This window comes from Helianthus annuus, chromosome 9 (genome assembly GCF_002127325.2).
Source record: "Helianthus annuus cultivar XRQ/B chromosome 9, HanXRQr2.0-SUNRISE, whole genome shotgun sequence".
NCBI lineage: Eukaryota > Viridiplantae > Streptophyta > Magnoliopsida > Asterales > Asteraceae > Helianthus > Helianthus annuus.
Window position 1 is genome coordinate 27355131 of NC_035441.2, and position 18747 is coordinate 27373877.

At 36.5% G+C, this 18747-nt stretch overlaps 2 protein-coding genes across 2 annotated transcripts; both read left to right on the plus strand.

The window, feature by feature from the left end:
- Window positions 1-7976: 7976 nt before the first annotated feature.
- Window positions 7977-9170, plus strand: LOC110875443. Its single transcript, XM_022123641.1, has one exon. It carries the CDS (start codon window positions 7977-7979, stop codon window positions 9168-9170), a length of 1194 nt encoding a protein of 397 aa, XP_021979333.1.
- Window positions 9171-12220: 3050 nt separating this feature from the next.
- LOC110875442 (proline-rich receptor-like protein kinase PERK12) lies at window positions 12221-15918 on the plus strand. Its single transcript, XM_022123640.2, has 5 exons — window positions 12221-13354; window positions 13457-13686; window positions 14269-14404; window positions 14506-14657; window positions 15314-15918. The coding sequence occupies exons 1-5, from the start codon at window positions 12286-12288 to the stop codon at window positions 15677-15679; spliced, it is 1953 nt and encodes a 650-aa protein (XP_021979332.2). The 5' UTR covers window positions 12221-12285; the 3' UTR covers window positions 15680-15918.
- The last annotated feature ends 2829 nt before the right edge of the window (window positions 15919-18747 follow it).

Here is an 18747-nt window from a genome sequence, read left to right on the forward strand (position 1 = left end):
CCCACATGGCGACGAAACTTCCCTACTGGTGAAACACATGAATTGATGTTAAAGCCATGTGAGAATGATGATGTTTTTGACTTTGGTTCCTGTTAGTGCACTACATCTGTCGACTTGCTCTTGTATCGGGTCTTAGATTACATTGTATAGATTAGGGCACGTTTTATGAGAAAATCAGAAAGATTAGTGAGATAAGATGTTGATTTCGCTCCTAAGGGTCTTTCAGGTGATTTCGCCCGAAATCACATTAGCTGATTTCGCTCCTGGTGTCTTGTGGTGTTTGGGGCGAAATCATGTGACCTATATATAGGTCATCCTGAGCGAAATCAAGTATCTGTTGCCTTGTATTCCACGCCGAAGTGCTGCCGGTGTGAAGACTGAGTGTATTCACGTTCTAATCAATACAGTCAGTGTTAAAAGTGAAGAATCAGCTGTTTCTAAGTTAATTACTTGTTTTCCGCACCTGTAATTGATCAAAGCTCCTCTGAACGACTCATTCGGGTCAGCGTCACGATCCTAGAATTGGTATCAGAGCCAGTTGGAGGAGTTCTGCAGTATTCAGCCTATTTACATTGAGTTTTCTTACTTCTACACCTTCTTTCTTCACCTGAACTTGATTTACCAGTCAAAACTTGCTCAAAATTTCATAGACAATAGGAAATTGGATATAGACAAATCCTTGAAAGTTTGACAGCTAAAATCGGATTAAAGATGGACAAAAGTGGACCCCGAGCTGATTTCGCTCGAAAGGATAACTAGTGATTTCGCTTGAGATAGTGGCCTGTTTTCGCTCCAAGCTGCCCAAACATCTAATTTCGCTCCAAAGTCCAATCTGATTTCGCTCCTGAAATTTTGTTCTGATTTCGCTCTTGGTTACAATAGAAGTGATTTCGCTTCAGGGATTCATCTGATTTCGCTCCAGAGTAATAATCTAATGATTTCGCTCCAAGCTGCATTTTGGTGATTTTGCTCCAAGTGTTCAATTGGGTTTATTTCACTCCAAAATACCTGTTTTTGAAAAACATGCTGCCGAATCATGGATAACGATTTCTGCAACGCGTTTGCAACTCCATCTGCTCCAACTGTCATTGCTCAAGCCATGAACTTGGAAAATGAGATAGGAACTACTCAAAAACCCCCGAAACTGATGAGTATCGAAGAATATTACGGGTGGAAAGACAAATTCGAAAACTGGGTCCAAGCAAATCATCTTAGGTCTTGGGAATGTATTCTTAAGAAATATGTTTTACCACGAACAGATTTGCAGGTTCTCAAAGAGTTATCAGAGTTTACCGATCAAGAACAAAATATGTACAAAGCTGAGAAAATGATGATCAGTCTGCTTCAACAAGCCATCAAAGAAGACATCTTCATACTGCTTCAACATGACAAAACATCGAAATCTATTTGGGATGCTCTTTGTGTGAAATTTGAGGGTAGTGAGAACATGATTAAGAGCAAGAAAGCGTTGCTCAAGAAAGAGTTTGATCTGTTTAGCAGTCTATCGGGAGAAGACACAAAGAAGCTGATTGAACGTTACTGCCACTTAGTGCGATCCATGTCAATGCTGAGTATCACAAAAGATCGTGAAGAGTGGGTAGACAAGTTGGCGGATGCGTTACCGCAAAAAGAATGGGGAACTTACTTGATGATTCTGAAAAACACCGGAGTTTATGATGGGTTAACGATTTCTCAGTTTATCAAAAAGATTGAGAGTCAGGATTTGGAACAGCAGAAGATCGCGAGGATGAATAGTCCAAGTGGTCAATAGGATGTAAAGATGTATTACAAAGGCAGTGTTCCAGTTCCAGAAGCTGAGAGAAGTCCAAAAATCCAGACTGCATTTAGCGCTGGGGATTCAACTGAAAAGATTGATCAGGGTTAAAACAACAGCAGCAGTGGATTCTCATTATTTCCAAGTGTCAATCCTAAAGAGTCAAATACAAGTTTTCATTCTCAGAGCACAAAGACAGGGAATGGTTATGTGATCCAGTGCAACATCGCTTTGAATCTTCCAGAGGGTCAAAGTTTTTCTGAAGAAACTGCTAAAGACCACATGGCTTTACTTGGTTCTGTGCTTCTTTCTTATGAAGGTCTAGTTGCAGGACGGATCGGGAATCCTATGCTTACAAAGGAGGATTACGATCAGATAGACGCTGAAGAAATGGAACTAATGGACATCAAATGGTGTCTTGCTAGCGTTCTTAGACGTGCTGAAAAGTTCAAGACAATTACCGGGAGAAATGACTTTCTTGATGCACATGTTTCTACTTTAGGTTTTGATAAATCTAAAGTTACTTGTTTTCGATGCAGGGAGAAAGGCCATTTCAAGCGAGAGTGCAAGAACAGGGAAGCTAGTGGAGCTCAGAATCCGTTTGGAAAAGATGACTACTACCGAAAAGCCATTTACCAGCAAGTTGGTCAACAGTAAGAACCACAGGTGGCTCATGGTAGAAAGATTGAGGATTCAAAGAGAGCGTGTTTGGTGGATTTTAACTGGAACAACTACATATCACCTGAAAGCAAAGCATGTTTAGTCGATCAAGATGATGAAAGATTACTTGAAGGCTTCAGCTGGGATATGTTTGTTGACAAAAAGGGAGAATTCAAAGCTTTCATCGCTAAGATTGTTAGAGAACCAGACATGTTTGCCACATGGATGAAGTCTATTGGTGAGACTATGAAGAGTGTGGAGGAAGAGTCTGTTGTTTCTGATGAAAGCTCATTAAGTGCTTATGAAAACTCACAGAGTTCAGATGAGAGTATACAAAATGATGTTAGTTCAAAAAAGGAAGTTGTCTTTGATCAAACACCATCAGATTCTGGTTTATCAGATGCTATTTCTGAAAAATCTGTACAGTTTGATCAGTCACAAACTGATGATAGCAGTAGTGATGATGAGGAAGAAAAACATATTAATATTGCAAAATCTCATCTGCCTCCTGAAAGTTTTCATTTCTATTTTGCAGATCGCCTGGAAAAGCTAAAGGAGAAAAAAACTGCAAAAGAACAACAAGAAATGAAGACTGAAGATGTTGTTCAGAATAAGAATGTTGATAGTGTTGCTGAGAAGATGGTTGAGACAGAGCAAGTAAAAGAAGCAGAAAAGGTGGTTGAAGTGGTGAAAACAATCGAGGTTGAAAAGATTGTTGAAGTCATCAAGCCTTGCACGAAGTGTTTGGAAGCATGCAAGGAATGTGCAGCAAAAGATGATATAATTTCTGAATATGAAAAGAAGAAGGAGCAGTTACTGTTCAATCTAAACTATGTAAAAGAATCTTATGATGTCTTGAACAAAACGGTAACTGGTCTTCGAAAGACAAACTCTGAAAGAGAACAAGCTTTGACAATGATGAATGCTGTGATGATGTCGAAGCAGAAAGCTATATATTTCTACATCGAAGAGAGTGCTAAATGGAAACAAGAGTTGGAAACAGAGAAAATTGAGAATGAGAGAATCAGACGTTTATTGCAGAGTTATTCTAGTTCTGATTATCTTATTGATAGAATTTATCCAACTGTTACAGGTATGGAAGCTTTTCAAGATGACAAGCCAAAGAAGAAAGATAGTGGTAAGAAACCGACTGTTAGTTATAACAAGTGTCTGCCTCCGATCTGGGAAGGATATTCTCCTAGAAAACCAAACGAGGAGCAACTTGAAAAAGCAGTCAATATAAAGCTAAGAACCGACACAACTGATGAATTACCAGAAAATATTGATGTCACGTTCACCTCGTCTGACACTGATCATGAGTCTGAGTTAATAAAAAAGGTGGTCGATCAGGTGTTGGATACTGATGAGGAGTCCGAGTCAAAATCTGAGTCTGGAGAGTCAAGATCATCAGTCAATAGTCAAAAGTCGCCAGTCAAACGGTCTTACAGTAAAGAATTTTTATTATCAAAAGCAAAATTGGATGATGAAACATTTGAAGTCGCATACACTTTAAATGATTCGGACAAATTATACTCTGAAAAAGAGTTTCCAATAAGAAGTGTTCGATTTGATATGATCAAAAAGGTTTTCAAACTAACAGAAATCAAAATCTTTCTGAAATAAAAGATGAAAATCTTTATAGAAAACCAAGACCTTACACTTCAAGAGTTCAACAACGATTAAACAAGAAAAAGGGATACAATTTTGGTTTTGGTTTTCAAAAGAAACCAAACCAAAATCGTAGCTACAAAAAGAAAGGATTAGGTTTTATTCCACCAAAAAATGATAAAAATGAGAAAAATTCTAAAACAAAAACAGAATTTGTTTCAGGTGGAAGTGCTGAGGATGAACAGAAGAAACCGTTCTGGAGACAATCAAACCAGGAGTTTCTTGCTGAGAAGAAAAGGAATGGAACTGGAGTGTTTCATCCAAGAGAGACTCGAACCTGTTACAAATGCAATGAAGTTGGTCACATTGCATGGAACTGCCCAAAAAATGCCAAGACAAAACAGGGAGTTTCTGAGAAATTGAAAGAAAAAGTTGTTGATATTAAACCACCAACCGAAAAACTTAAAATTTTTGAAAATTCAACTTATGAGGTTGGTGAGTGTTCTAAAAAGAATACTTACAAAAAGAAAGCTGAAAACAACCAAGTGTGGGTTGTTAAAAAGGTTGATGAGATAGTCGGTGATGATTCTGGTTCCACAAAGCCAGAGGAGCCACAAGGTGAGGTAAAAAATTCAGTAAGTGATAATGAATTTCCATCACTGAAGTTTGAAGAGGTTAAACAAAAGGTTGGTAAGGTTGAAATCTCGGGTCAGTTTTACTCCGAGAAAACTGAGTTTGATGTCGAGAAAACATTCAATGGGAATGTAAAGAAAATTTTTTGGAAAATGCTTAATGGGAAAGCAAAGGGGGTTAAAGATTTTTATGCAACTAAAAAGGCAACTTACAACCCTACTATGCAAGAATTGAAAACCATCAAGTCTGAAAAGACTTGGATGGAAGTTTGTTTCCCTTAAAAGTCTTAAGACTACGCCGGAGATCCCAAATTTGTAATCGTGGATCAGGAATCGGCATCATTCTAGTTTTTGAATAGATTGTTTGAAAGAGTTTAAATAAGTGTAAATTTTATAGGATGAAAGACTACGCCGGAGCTTCCAGGTTGGTAATTGCGAAGCAGGAATCGGCATCTTCAAGTTGGTAAAATGGTTAATGTAGATGTGACATTCCTACAATTGGTATTGTTTGGTTATACCTACAAATGTTTATTCTTACAAGTGGTACAGAGGTTGCTTAGTTGCAAAACGGTAAATCAGGGACATTAAGTTGTACTTGATTTACTATAACCTGATAAAACAATGAACAAGATGATGAACCATTTCCCCGATCTTAACAAGTGGTAAACGTACATGTGATAAAACAAACTCATTTTCCGGAAAAATCATTTCGATTAAAACAAACTTAAGTGTTTTGAAATCTAAATGAGAAAATGGTTTGTTGAAAGGGGGAGTTCTGATTGTTTATGCCTAAGTGGATGGCGAATTGATGTGATTCGATATCGGTTGTCAACTTACTGTATAGTTTTATTTTTCAATTTGGTAAAGAGTTTAGTCGTGTTTTTCAATTTTTTTAATGTGTTTGCATTTTAGGGGGAGTAGAAAATTTCAGAAAATCCAAAAACATTAGAAAATTTGAACAAGCCAAAAACATGATAAAACAAAAAATGAACAACTTCTTATTCTGTACAATTAGTAGATTGTGACGAGATATAAACCTAAAAATTCAAACTTGCTTATTCTGTGGGTAACAACTTCTTGGATATATAGGTAACCCCTGAAATCTTGTTTGAAAGGTCCCTTATTCTGAGATACTAGGTCTTTATGCTCAGTGATATCTGGGGTATTATCCTGGGACTTCTGCTGTATGGAAATACTGACCTAGTCCCCGGATAATGCTTTCCGCAAAAGCTTGAAACACAGCTACGCCCTCAGCTTGAAACAATAAAATTGATAATCACTGCTGTTGTAATCAAAAGATCCTCTAAAGGGGACACATCGAAAAGTCGAAGCCGTCATCTCTTTGCGTATACGGAAGTAGCGACCTGAGCTCTCACGGCCCTCGCAATTAATCCCCTGACAGATATCATCTATGGTATACTCATCTGTAAGACTGAATATTGGGATCTAGATACGGGAGTATATTCAAGTAGTGGGACACACGGATAAGTTAGTTCTTAAGACATTTAACAACGTATCTCGAAACAGTTGAACTTTGTGTAAAAATTTGAGTGGATAAACATACTGACAATCTAGGTAAATTGTTTAGAACTGAAAATGAATCAAGCTTAACGGTGTTGTTGACATGTCTCAAATACTGATATGATCCTCTTACACAAACTCACAAAAATATTGTTTGTAAATATTTCTTTTCTGCGTTTACTTTCTTTCAGAAAATCCAAAAAGATTTTAGTGTGTTTTAGCATAAATTTTGAAAAAGTCAAAAAGATTTTCGACAATTGATATTGAAAAACTGATTTTCAAAATTCAGAGTGCTAAACATGACGAGCAAAATTTAAGGGGGAGTGTGTAATTTGAATCTAAAATTTTCAAAATCTAAGTTTTCAAGTGGTTCATCATATGTGTTTTGTTCTGAGGGAGAGTGAGTGTTGGTGTATACCTTAATGTTTAAACTTGTGAAATTTATTGTGAGGCAGAGATTGTGCAGGCTGAGTTGAGCCAGGTTAATCGATCCTGAGTCCTGAGTAGATCAAGAGCCAAGTGACGATCTTGAATGTGCCAGGTTTCGATACTATGGACAAAGCTTGAGCCAGGATAATGATCATGTACCTGTGAAAGCCAGACAACAATCCTGAAGCTGATGATGCTGAAGAACTGAAGAAATGCCAGCATATCGCAAAGGGGAGTCTGAAGACAATCTGAAGAGAAAGAGAGTGAAGCCCAGACGCTGATCAAGACTGAAGTTTGAGAAGACTCGACACGTGCGACTCGTCAACATCTGAGGGGCAGTCTGTTAGTGCACTACATCTGTCGACTTTGTCTTGTATCGAGTCTTAGATTACATTGTATAGATTAGGGCATGTTTTACGAGAAAATCGGAAAGATTAGCGAGATAAGATGTTGATTTCGATCCTAAGGGTCTTTCAGGTGATTTCGCCCGAAATCACATTAGCTGATTTCGCTCCTGGTGTCTTGTGGTGTTTGGGGCGAAAGCAGGTGACCTATATATAGGTCATCCTGAGCGAAATCAAGTATTTGTTGCCTTGTATTCCACGCCGAAGTGCTGCCGATGTGAAGACTGAGTGTATTCACGTTCTAATCAATACAATCAGTGTTAAAAGTGAAGAATCAGCTGTTTCTAAGTCAATTACTTGTTTTCCGCACCTGTAATTGATCAAAGCTCCTCTGAACGACTCATTCGGGTCAGCGTCACGATCCTAGAGTTCCAAGTCTTCACGTGATGATTATCTATTTTAAAAAAATGGCTGTACTTCTTTATTTTGGTCCACTGATGATCGACCCATGTGCAACCCACTATGGTTGCCTGTGCTTAGAAGTCCAACAAAATTCCTTTCCCACAATCCTATGTTGGATGCCATGTGATGATGATTACGATGGATGAGATAATTTATGAAGAGTAATTGATGATTATTAACCAACCCTAATAATTCCTTAATCATATATTAATTATGCACAAGTTGCAAACAGAATTGTAAACCAGCAATGCGTAAAGGAAGACCTTGAAATCTTGGGTTGTCACAATCTTGCTGTTAAAAAGTTAATATAAAATTATAAATATAATACTTGCTGTTAACTGTTAATATAAATATAATACTTGCTGTATAAACTATATAAACTGTTGAATTTGTTTAGATTTTAGGGATGTTTAGTAAAAATGCAAGGAAGGATCCCGCTTGGAAGTATTGTGTAGAAATTGACATACCGCCATCGGGTGTAAAAAGGGTTACAAATACATGAAATGTAACTTTTGTAGTAAAGATTTTAAAGGAGGAGTGAAAAGAATGAAGGATTATCTTGCCGGTACACACAAAGATGCCGCTGAAGTGAAAGACGAAATTAAGCAGTACTTGAAGGCTTTTCAGGATTCTAAGTTTGCTGCCCAATGCAATTTTAAAGAAAACGTCGAAAGTGGGGCATATTACACCGGTATTAGCGCTAGTGTTAGCAATCGGCATGTGCATGTGGTGAGTGAAGGAGGATCACAACCGACCGAAAAAATGCCACCGGCGAGTGCTAAAGCGCACCGGAATCAAGTTTTTTGGATATCGGGAGATTCTTTTACGAGAATGGTTTTTATGAAAACGATTGATGCATCAAATTGCGTTAAAGATGCTCAAAAATTTTTTGAATTGCTTGATGGGGTTATTGAAGAGATTGGGGAAGATATAGTCGTTCAAGTGGTGACCGACAACGCAAGTAACTACAAAAAGGCCGGAGAGATGTTAATGAAGAAGAGGAAGAAATTGTATTGGACCCCATGTGCTGCCCATTGCATCAATTTGATGCTTGAAAAAATTGAGGAATTACCACAACACAAAAATGCTTTACTTAAAGCAAAAAAAGTTAGCAATTTCATTTATAATCATCAATGGGTGTTGAGTTTGGCAAGAAAGATTCTTGGAAAAGATCTTCTTCGACCCGCCGCCACAAGATTCGCCACGAATTTTTTGACGATTCAAAGTCTTTATGATTCTAAAGATGCTTTGCAACAAATGTTCGTTTCTAATGATTGGAAGAATTGTGCTTGGGCTACGAAAGACGATGGAAAAAATGTAAAGATAATAATTATGGATGTGAGATCTTTTTGGCCTAGTGTGGTCTATACCCTTCAAACCACAAGCCCACTAGTTGAAGTGTTGAGGATCGTTGATGGTGAGCAAACACCCGCAATGGGATTTCTCTATGGAGCGATGGACGCGTGCAAAGAAAAGATTACAAAGAACTTGAATAATGTCGTCGCTTCTTACAAAGAGATATGGAACATCATCGATGAAAAATGGGACTTTCAAATGCACCGCGATTTGCATGCGGCTGCCTACTATCTAAATCCTAAATTTCGATGGAGTCCCGACGTTTCACAGCATCCAGAGATTAAGAGAGGGTTGTATGATGTCATGGAACGACTCGTGATGGATACCGAAGTGTACATGAAGATTGAAGAACAACTAATTCTTTACAAGGAAAAGAAAGGATAATTTGGTTATAGGGGTTCTTTGGCAACTTATCAAACACGTCCACCGGGTAAAATATTTGCTAGTTATGTTATTATAAACTTATAGTTTGTATAAATTAAATAATTAACTAATTAATTTCTTAACATATATAATTTTATGGTGGGGAGAATATGGAGATGATACCCCAGAACTCAAGGCCTTTGCAATGAAGATTTTGGGTCTTACGTGTTCGGCTTCAGCTTGTGAACGTAATTGGAGTACGTTCAATCAAGTCCATACAAAGAGACGAAACCGGTTGACCATTGAGAGGATGGACGATTTGGTGTTCATCATATACAATAGAAAGCTAAAGCAAATATTTGTAACAAGGTCCAATTTAAAAGAAGATGAAGATCCTTTACTTGTTGAAAACGTCATGTCTGATGATGAGTGGATAGCCGACCCAAGATATTATGATGATGAAGATGCAATTGAAGATGATGCGGCAAATGTGGAGGAAAGTGACGAGGTCATTAGAACAACAAGAGGTAGCGGGGCAACTAAAACACGTAGAGGTGGTGGGATAATTGAGCGAGGAGGTGGAAGTTCCTCATCTAAGAAAAGGAAAGCCCTTCATTTGATTGACGAGGATGACGATGATGACTGGGTTGAGGAAGATTGTGAGGATGATGAAGATGATATTTGTTATGCTATTTGAGTTAATTAGAAACTATTTGTGTTTTTTTATGTTAAGTATTTGATGAAATTTGAATCTTCTTTTATGTTTTTAACTGCTGATTTGATGAGAAAAGTCATTTTTTGATGTTAAGTATTTATTATTTTATGATATATATAATTTTAATATTTATTTATTAATACCGCCTCAGCCTTACGCCTCATTCCGCCTCAATAATTACGCCTCGTGAGGCGAAGGGAAAACGCATGGATACTCGTTTACTTTTTTTTAAACCTTGCACTTAATAGATTAATTAACACTATACGGCAGATTCTAGACAACATTAACAACAAGTTAAATACAGGTTTAACAACAAACATAATCATTAACAAAAACTTAAACACGTTCAATACAACTTTAAATAGCAAACAGAATCATTAACAACAGCTTAAACAGGTTTAATACATCATTAACAAAATCTTAAATAGGTTCAATACAACTTTAATAGCAAACAGAATCATTAACAACAGGTTAAACATGTTTTATACAACAAACAGAATTATTAACAACAATTTTAAACATGTTTTATACAGCAATACATGTCTTTATGTTCAACCTTAATAAGTTTCAGAAATAATAACTAAGCATCAATATTTAAGTGACCCGTTTTGACCTCTTCGTCTAAATTCCTTTACCCAAAACAACCCCTTTTCTAAATTCTTTTACCTAAATTGACCCATATAATAGCTTTTGGGTTAGAATTGCCCCCTCTATAATCCTGAGTTAATAGGTTGCAACTAACCAAACATATTATATAAACCTTAAGTCATGTAAGACATATGAACCCCACCTCATTAACTAGAAATTCTATTTTAATTTTTTTCCCTGTCCATATTAATACTCTTGACTTGCAACGAAAGGTACAAATGTATAAATAATACATATGTTTAGGCTAGCTATATAATTCTTCTAAGCTATAAAATGCGATGCTTGTTTCTCAGTCAATTTGACTCACGTCCAATTGAACATGACATGTCTAGGTAAATATGTTTATGAAATTAATAAAAGCTGTTTATGTTAATTTTAACCTGTAAATTTTGTGTTAAATTCAATGTGAGAAATTAACACAATAGAAAAAAAAAAGTTAAGAAAGCCGAAGGATTTTATAATACTAAAAGAAAGTATATGCCCTTAACAAAAATACTTAGAAGAATATGCCATTAATACACTACTTAAGAAAAGAATATGCCCTAATTATTGAAACAAATGATACCATACTAATTTGGACCTTCTTGTTCCTTTTTTTTCTTCAAATTTCTAGGTTATTTTTTTTTCATAATGCTATTTACATTTTGATAACCGGAATAAAAATTAGATAAAAGTAAACTCATTTCGATTAACTCTATTATTTTTCTTTTCTATAAATTTATTGTTGTTGAGATAGTAATAATTTTTTTTTGTACTTTTAAGCTCATATAATAATTAATTTTCTAAGATATAACTTTTAAATTATCATATTTATTTATTTATTAATGTATAAAAATGATCTAAAGTATTTATACTTAACATATATATTTTTTGTATTGTTTTTTTTACTTTTATATCATTTTTGGATGAATTATTTTAAAATATATTATAATGTGTTTTTAAATTATATTTCATTTATTCAATTAAACGATTACGAAAAGAAAGTTTTACATCTACGTTTTTCTTTTAACTTTTAAACCATCATGTCATATCTTACCTACATATTCGATTTTAATTAAAACGCATTCGCAGACTTTTTCTAGCAATTGTTATGTTTTCTTTAGTAACAAATTCGTGCATGGTTGACCGGAGTTTCCAACATATCTGGAGGTTAAGAAGTTTTCACTAAAATAAAGAATGCATGAAATTAAAAGTAACAGTGAAAAGTAAAAAGATACAAATATAAATAAATGTTTACATTGAAATAGTTTTGTTTTTTATAAAAACTTTTTTTATAAAATATCTCTTTAACAGAAACATTTAATTAAAATCCGATTTAAAAGAGATAACATTTGTCCTTTTATTTTTTTCGTTTTATTGAACATTAATATTTGATTCATTAAATAATAAGTTGAACATTAATAGTTGATTCATTAAATAATAAGAATAATGCTTCCAAAACAAAACACAATTTGTTTCATCACCACATGAATTTAACTCCCTATTTTAAGTGTCACATTCTATAATTTCATATTTTAAATTACATTGATTGATAATTTCTGATTATTTATTTATTACAGAAATTCACACTTTATAAATACTTAATTGTTGATTGATTATTTGAGGTTTTTAACATATAATATGAATGGCTCCCTTGACTTCTCAGAAAATATACCTTCAGATGATTGAAAACGCGCTTTTGTTGATTTTCCTTGAAATAATCTTCACCAGTGCTTCTTTATATATGATCCAAACTTCTAATACAATTTTCTAAGAAACCAACCAGGATATATAATGGACTCTGCAACTGGAGAGTCATCAACATCAGCACAACTTTGTGTCCGTTTTTCTCTTGTAGAGATCCAATCTGCAACAAACAATTTTGATGATGAACTAGTCATTGGACATGGAGGATTCGGAAAGGTGTACAAAGGTTGTTTGTGTACCGATGAAACGAGTCACGTTGTTGCGGTCAAACGGCTGGATTCTATGTCTAATCAGGGTGCACCAGAATTCAAGGCTGAAATAGAGATGCTCTCTAAGCTGCGCCACCTTCACTTGGTGTCACTTATTGGTTTTTGTGACGATAACCAGGAGATGATCCTTGTTTATGAGTATATGCCACGGGGAACCTTGTATGATCATCTACACAAAGCTGGTACTCCTTTAAGTTGGTTGCAACGTGTCAAGATAGCCATAGGTGCCGCACATGGGTTGGACTACCTTCACACTGGCACTCTACATGGAGTCATACATCGTGATGTGAAGAGTGCAAACATTCTTATAGATGAGAATTGGGGAGCTAAGATTTCGGATTTTGGTTTGTCCAAAATAGGCCCAACAAGTCATTCATATTCTTATGTTGATGCGAGTGTTAAAGGCACGTTCGGGTATCTTGATCCAGAGTATTTCTGTACAAGAAAATTAACAAGGAAAACAGATGTGTATGCGTTTGGGGTTGTATTATTTGAAGTTCTATCCGGAAGGCTTGCAGTTGATGAACGAATTAGGGAGGAACAATATAGTTTAGTAAGGTGGGCTCAAAAATGTGTAAAAGAAAAGAAATTTGATCAGATGGTTGATTCTAATATCAAAGGAACACTTTCTCCATTATGTTTAAGACGGTTCGCTCAAATTGCAGATCGTTGTGTCCACAGTGTTCCGAAAGAACGGCCTACCATGAGTGAGGTAGTGACCTCACTCCAGGCTTTACTTGAACTACAAGAGTCATCAGGCAGAATGGGTTTCTCTTTGAAGATTCATAGTTATACTGTTCCACTGACTAGACAAAACTCTAGTATACACAAACTTTTCATCATGGGGATTAACATGTTAAATTCCTTGTCTGCAAGAAAATTTTCAGGTTTGCCCATATTCAAAAGTTATATAATGCTTTTGTAACATCTATTAAGATAAATACTTACCATCTCTATGCTTGTACCCCTTTTGTTTTCACATTTTTTAGACCAAAGTGGAACAAGTTCACCAAAGACCCTTGACAACAACATGAATCGGCATGAGGAATTAGTGATCACAGACGTAAAAATGTTCACATATGATGAGCTAAAACTTGCTACGAGGGATTTCGAAAATGAAACATGCTTGGGTGAGGGGAGATATGGAAAGGTTTACAAAGGTTGGGTTGACGACACTCAATTGCCCACTGTAGTTAAGAAACTATATCGCTGCGCACCTGTGAGTACTCAAAACCCAATTTAAGTGTAGAGGTTTTATTAACATATATATATTTTATTAGAATGAAAAGCCAGAAGTACAAATCCAAGTTCTCTGGATGTGTAAGCCCATTACAATGTAACTTTTTATGGTGTTGCCTTATATATCCCTTACATGTAGGATTGGCAATGAGACAAGTACTGGTAATCTTAGTCTCATACCCGATTGTAAATTATGTCCCATACCAAGCCCAACAACCTCAGGTATTTGTCAGGTAATAACCATCGGGTATTGGATATGCCTCATAGTTTGTTGAAAATTACTCGTTGAGATTTTTAAACGCATTTTATTTTTTTATGTAATTTGTATTACACAAGGAAATTAAAAACATAAACACTAAAAATTAGTGGATTACTTAAGAACAAACAAATATAAAAAGGGAAAGAAGATGTTTAAGGTATGGTTTAGGTAAACGGGTATGTATGTGTATGTTTCTAGTAATCGGGTCAGGTATCACCTAATACAATACCCATCCATACGTGTTTGTCATCGCTACTTTCATGGAAGAACTCAGTTTTGAAAGCTGATCACTATTCATTGCAGTTTAATCTGGAAGTTTTGAAGAATTTTCGTCATCCCAACCTTGTTAAGCTAATAGGATACTGTTTGGAAGGTGAAATTCTCTTCCTCGTGTATGAATTCATGCATAAAGGAAACCTTGAGGATCTCCTTCATAGCGGTAAGCAACATAAATAAGTAATCCAGACATAATCAAACCATTTTTACTGAAAATATATATAATGAACGTGCACCTAGACAACTGAACTTTATGGGTTGCAGGAGCTGTAGCACGACTTCCATTGGTTACAAAGGTGAATATTTTAGTAGAAATTGCTCGAGGGATCGTTTTCTTGCAAGATACACTATCAAACAGAACATGGCCGAGAGTTACTGAGTCCCCGCTGTACAGGCATAAGATATTGTTGGATGAGGTATAACATGAGCACTTATGCTATCACCATTAAATTAAAGGGACCATGATCTAATATGATTCCTGTTCTTTACCTTCCTATAATTAATCCCTATATCATAGAGCCCGTTAAACCATCGTCTTATTAACTCTTTAACGAATTTTGAGTTAAGATCATGATATCAACTCTCGAGTGTTGCAACTATTGTATCTTTAGCTTGAGAAAATTTGCTTGACAATATCTACACTGACAATTGAAGCTTTTAAATATGCTTAAGACAAACTCATAGATAATAAATACATGAGATCAGAAAGCTGAAGTTCAATGTAGGTACAATGCCTTACACACTAATCAACATATGTTTAGTGCTTAGTTCTAGTTAGGGGTTGGTATCATTTTATTATATGTTCTTGAGATGGAACACATTAAAATAGAAGGGAGATAAAAAATCATATGATTCTTCTATTTCTTTCTTTCTCAAAGATCAAACATTAATATATCCATTCCAATTTCCAACTTAAGATTTCTTAGTTATTTTAGCAAGTACCACTAACCAGTGAAACTCAGATTTGATTCCATACCATTCCGAGATAGCATATATTAGTACTATTTTTGCATTTACCAAGTTTGTAGCACCTCTTGTTAGTTTTACCTCTGCAAGATATACATTTTTGCAGAATTTTACGCCAAAGCTTTCAGATTATGACGTTACACTTTTAGTAGACGGGCAATATAACATAGCCCATCCAGATTATGATGGGCCGGGATTAGTGCTAGAGAGCAATCTCTCCGGTTATGAGGTGGTATTCATGGAGGTCCTAACAGGAGAACAAATCTATAATTCAAATAGATCACTATGGATTGACCTTTTGTTCCGTCAATGTGGAAAAGTGTCATTGCGTCATATTGCACAGTTATGTTTTGAAATCTGCAATGAAGCAGATTCAAAATTAAAGATGCTAAGAATCTTGAAGGAGCATGACGAGTTGATACAAAGGAGATTGAAGAGCTGGTTGCTTGATCCACACAGCCAGGAATGTTAATGTGTAATTTTTGTTCCATTATATTTAGGGCCGGCTCAACATTTGTTGAGGCCTTGTTGATGCATTTTTGTGTCTGTCACTAGTCTTGTAATTTATGATGTATTTTGTACGGTCTTTTATCGTTTATCGAGTCTGTATTTGCCGTCGACCAAGTCGGATATCCTCCTATCCGCTTGTGTCCGACTTGTTTGTCTCCTTTTGTTATGTAATGGTCTATGAACAATGCATGTTGCATGTAAGGGTAGTTCTGTCAATATGCTAGTGTTTATTTGTTGTCTGCTGTTTGCTGTCTGTTTGCAGCAAACAACTGATCTTTTGCAGCCATCGACGAAACAGGTTGTTTCGTCGAACACTTATCGACGAAACAGGCTTGTGACAATTCCATTCTGTTTCGTCATGATCAGCGACGAAACAGACTTGTTTCGTCATCTGATGGGCTTCTCATGGCCCAGTGTTATGTGTTGATACATTTATGTGGACGCGGATCGACTCGATGCGACTCGGCTTGAGCAACAACATTCCTCCGTCGTGTGCTTCAAGATCAAAAGCGAGCCAAAAGACATAAAGGACTTTGATCTAGTCCTTGGGATGAAACCAACTCGGAGAAACAAACACTTGGGATCAACCAAGTTCGGCGAAACAAAACATGGGCCTTCACTGCTTGGGCCAAAGCCCACTTCGACGAAACAATATGGAAGTCGACGAAACATACTTGTTTCGTCGACCATGATCATGATTCGTCGCATGTTTTACGTTTCGTCGATTCTCATTTGGTTTCGTCGATGCTGTTGTGTTGTGGTGCTATATACAGTCAGTCTCTAGAGAGAACACAGAGAGCACACAGAACACACACACGAGAGAGTTTGAGAGAGTTTACAGAAAACATTTGTAAACCTTGTGCTGTAACTGACTTTCATAGTATTAATACAGTGGTGTTAATCGTTGAATCTCGTGTTTTACATTATCATTGTTGTGTTCGATCTCGGTTTGCTATCTCGGTTGGATTCCGCACAACCGGGTTAGTTTGTATACAAGGATTAGGCGATTAGAACCTCCCCTAGCCGGACCTACATTATGGCCCAGTTCTGTTTCGTCGACCCACCTTGTGTTTCGTCGAACACTGGCCCAGGCTGCTATATATAAGCACTGTCTGTTTCATTTAGAAGTTAGAGATGAGAGCATACCCTTAGTGTCACTCTGTCAAAACTATGTTTGTATCAGTTTGTATTCTCATCCAGTTTAATCAATAGATTGTGGTTCATTGGTTAAACCGTCTCGTTACTTTCTTACATGTTTGATTTGGCTTAGTTACGTGGATTCCGCACACGTGATTTTGTTTGCTATAAACAAGGATTAGGTTGTGTTATCGATCCTCCGATTTCGGGACCTGCAAGTGGTATCAGAGCTCTAGGCTTTTATCCTTGTTTAAAATCAAACATTGTTCGGTTTTATCAAGTATTTGTGGTTGTTCTTCAGAAAAGTGTTCTTGTAAACTCATAGTTTCCGGAAAAAGTCTTGAAAATCTGCTTGAATATTGTTGTTTTGCTAAAGAGTTTTGTTAAAAACCTTGTTAGATTAGATGTTCTAGTGATAAACCGGGTTTTTCGTGAAAGTCTTGTGCAATCTTGTGTTTCGAAAAATTTGACGGTGACCGGAAAGTTGATATTTTCTGGAAGTGTTCTTCATATATTCATATTTTCTGGATTTCTTTTCAAAGAGTTCATAAGAATTTCTTGAATTTACAATTAAAAATTAAATTGAAAGTTGATAAAAGATTAAAAAAATTGGGCGACCATGCTGGTTGGTGAAATAAGTATGTTGTTGGGTGTACCTTGTCAGTAACAAGATAAGGTTTGGGTTGAAAAGTCTTGCCAACCAATTCACCAACTCTGGTTACTTTTTCGACGAAACTGGTTATCGACGAATCGAAGTGTTTCGCCAAAGGTATCTTCGACGAATCAGAAGAGTTTCGCCAACAGTATTTTCGACGAAACACAGGCAGTTTCGTCATAAGTGAGTTCGACGAAACAGAGTGTGTTTCGTGGGAAGTGTTTCGTCGAGAGTGTTATCATTTTTAAACAGAAGGTTTGCAAAAGGGTCATAACATTGTGTTTTCAAGTATTTGATCAGGCACTCTTCTTGTATACATCGAAGATGAGTTGCACAAGTCCGTGGGACTGGAGTACGGACCCACGACCAGGTCAAAATCCGAATCAGACCTCTATGGCCTCATACTTAGCGAATTCCATACCTCAACAACAACCGTCCATAAGTGCAAGTCAATGGGCCTTGGTATCAAATCAAAATCAAAGCATTCAAAATCTCTTGCTTAGTGAGAGTGAGACGGGTAGCAACAATCGCCCGCAAAAGTTAAATCACATGAATGACTATCCATCATGGAAGGGACGTTTCCATACCTACGTTCAAGGGCAAAACACCGAACTTTGGACGTGTTTCATTAATGCAGCCAACCCTGCCCTCGAAGTTGCAGCATCAACTTCAGCAGGTTATGCTAATATGCTTGAAGATGACAAGAAAGCCTATGACTTGGAGAAAAGGGCGTTTGCTATTCTTACACAAGCGCTTCACAAAGAAATCTATCATCAATTCGAATATTGTAAGACCACGAAAAGCTTATGGGATGCATTGGTAGCAAGAGGAGAAGGGAATGCAGCTTCTAGGAAGACACGCCATGATTTGTTAAAGAAAGAGTTTGAATCATTTCAGTTCTTGGAAAATGAAACCCTAAATGATATGACTTCTCGTTTCTATCATCTGATTAGTGAAATGAGTTCTTATAATGTTAATGCAACCCATCAGGAAATGATTGCTCGGTTTGCTGATGCTCTACCTCCTAAGTGGAGTCCATTCATTGAGCTTCTAAAACATACGGGTGCTCTGGATGCAGCCAATGCCAGTCTCTATGAATTCATTCAAAAGTTGGAGCACAAGAACGAAGAGGGAATTCGGAAGGCTAAAAGAATTGCAGCTGCACCTCCTCAAACCACAGAAATGTATTTGCCTGGTTTTGGTCCTTCAGCTAGTTCTAGTTCCGTTCAGCAACCGAA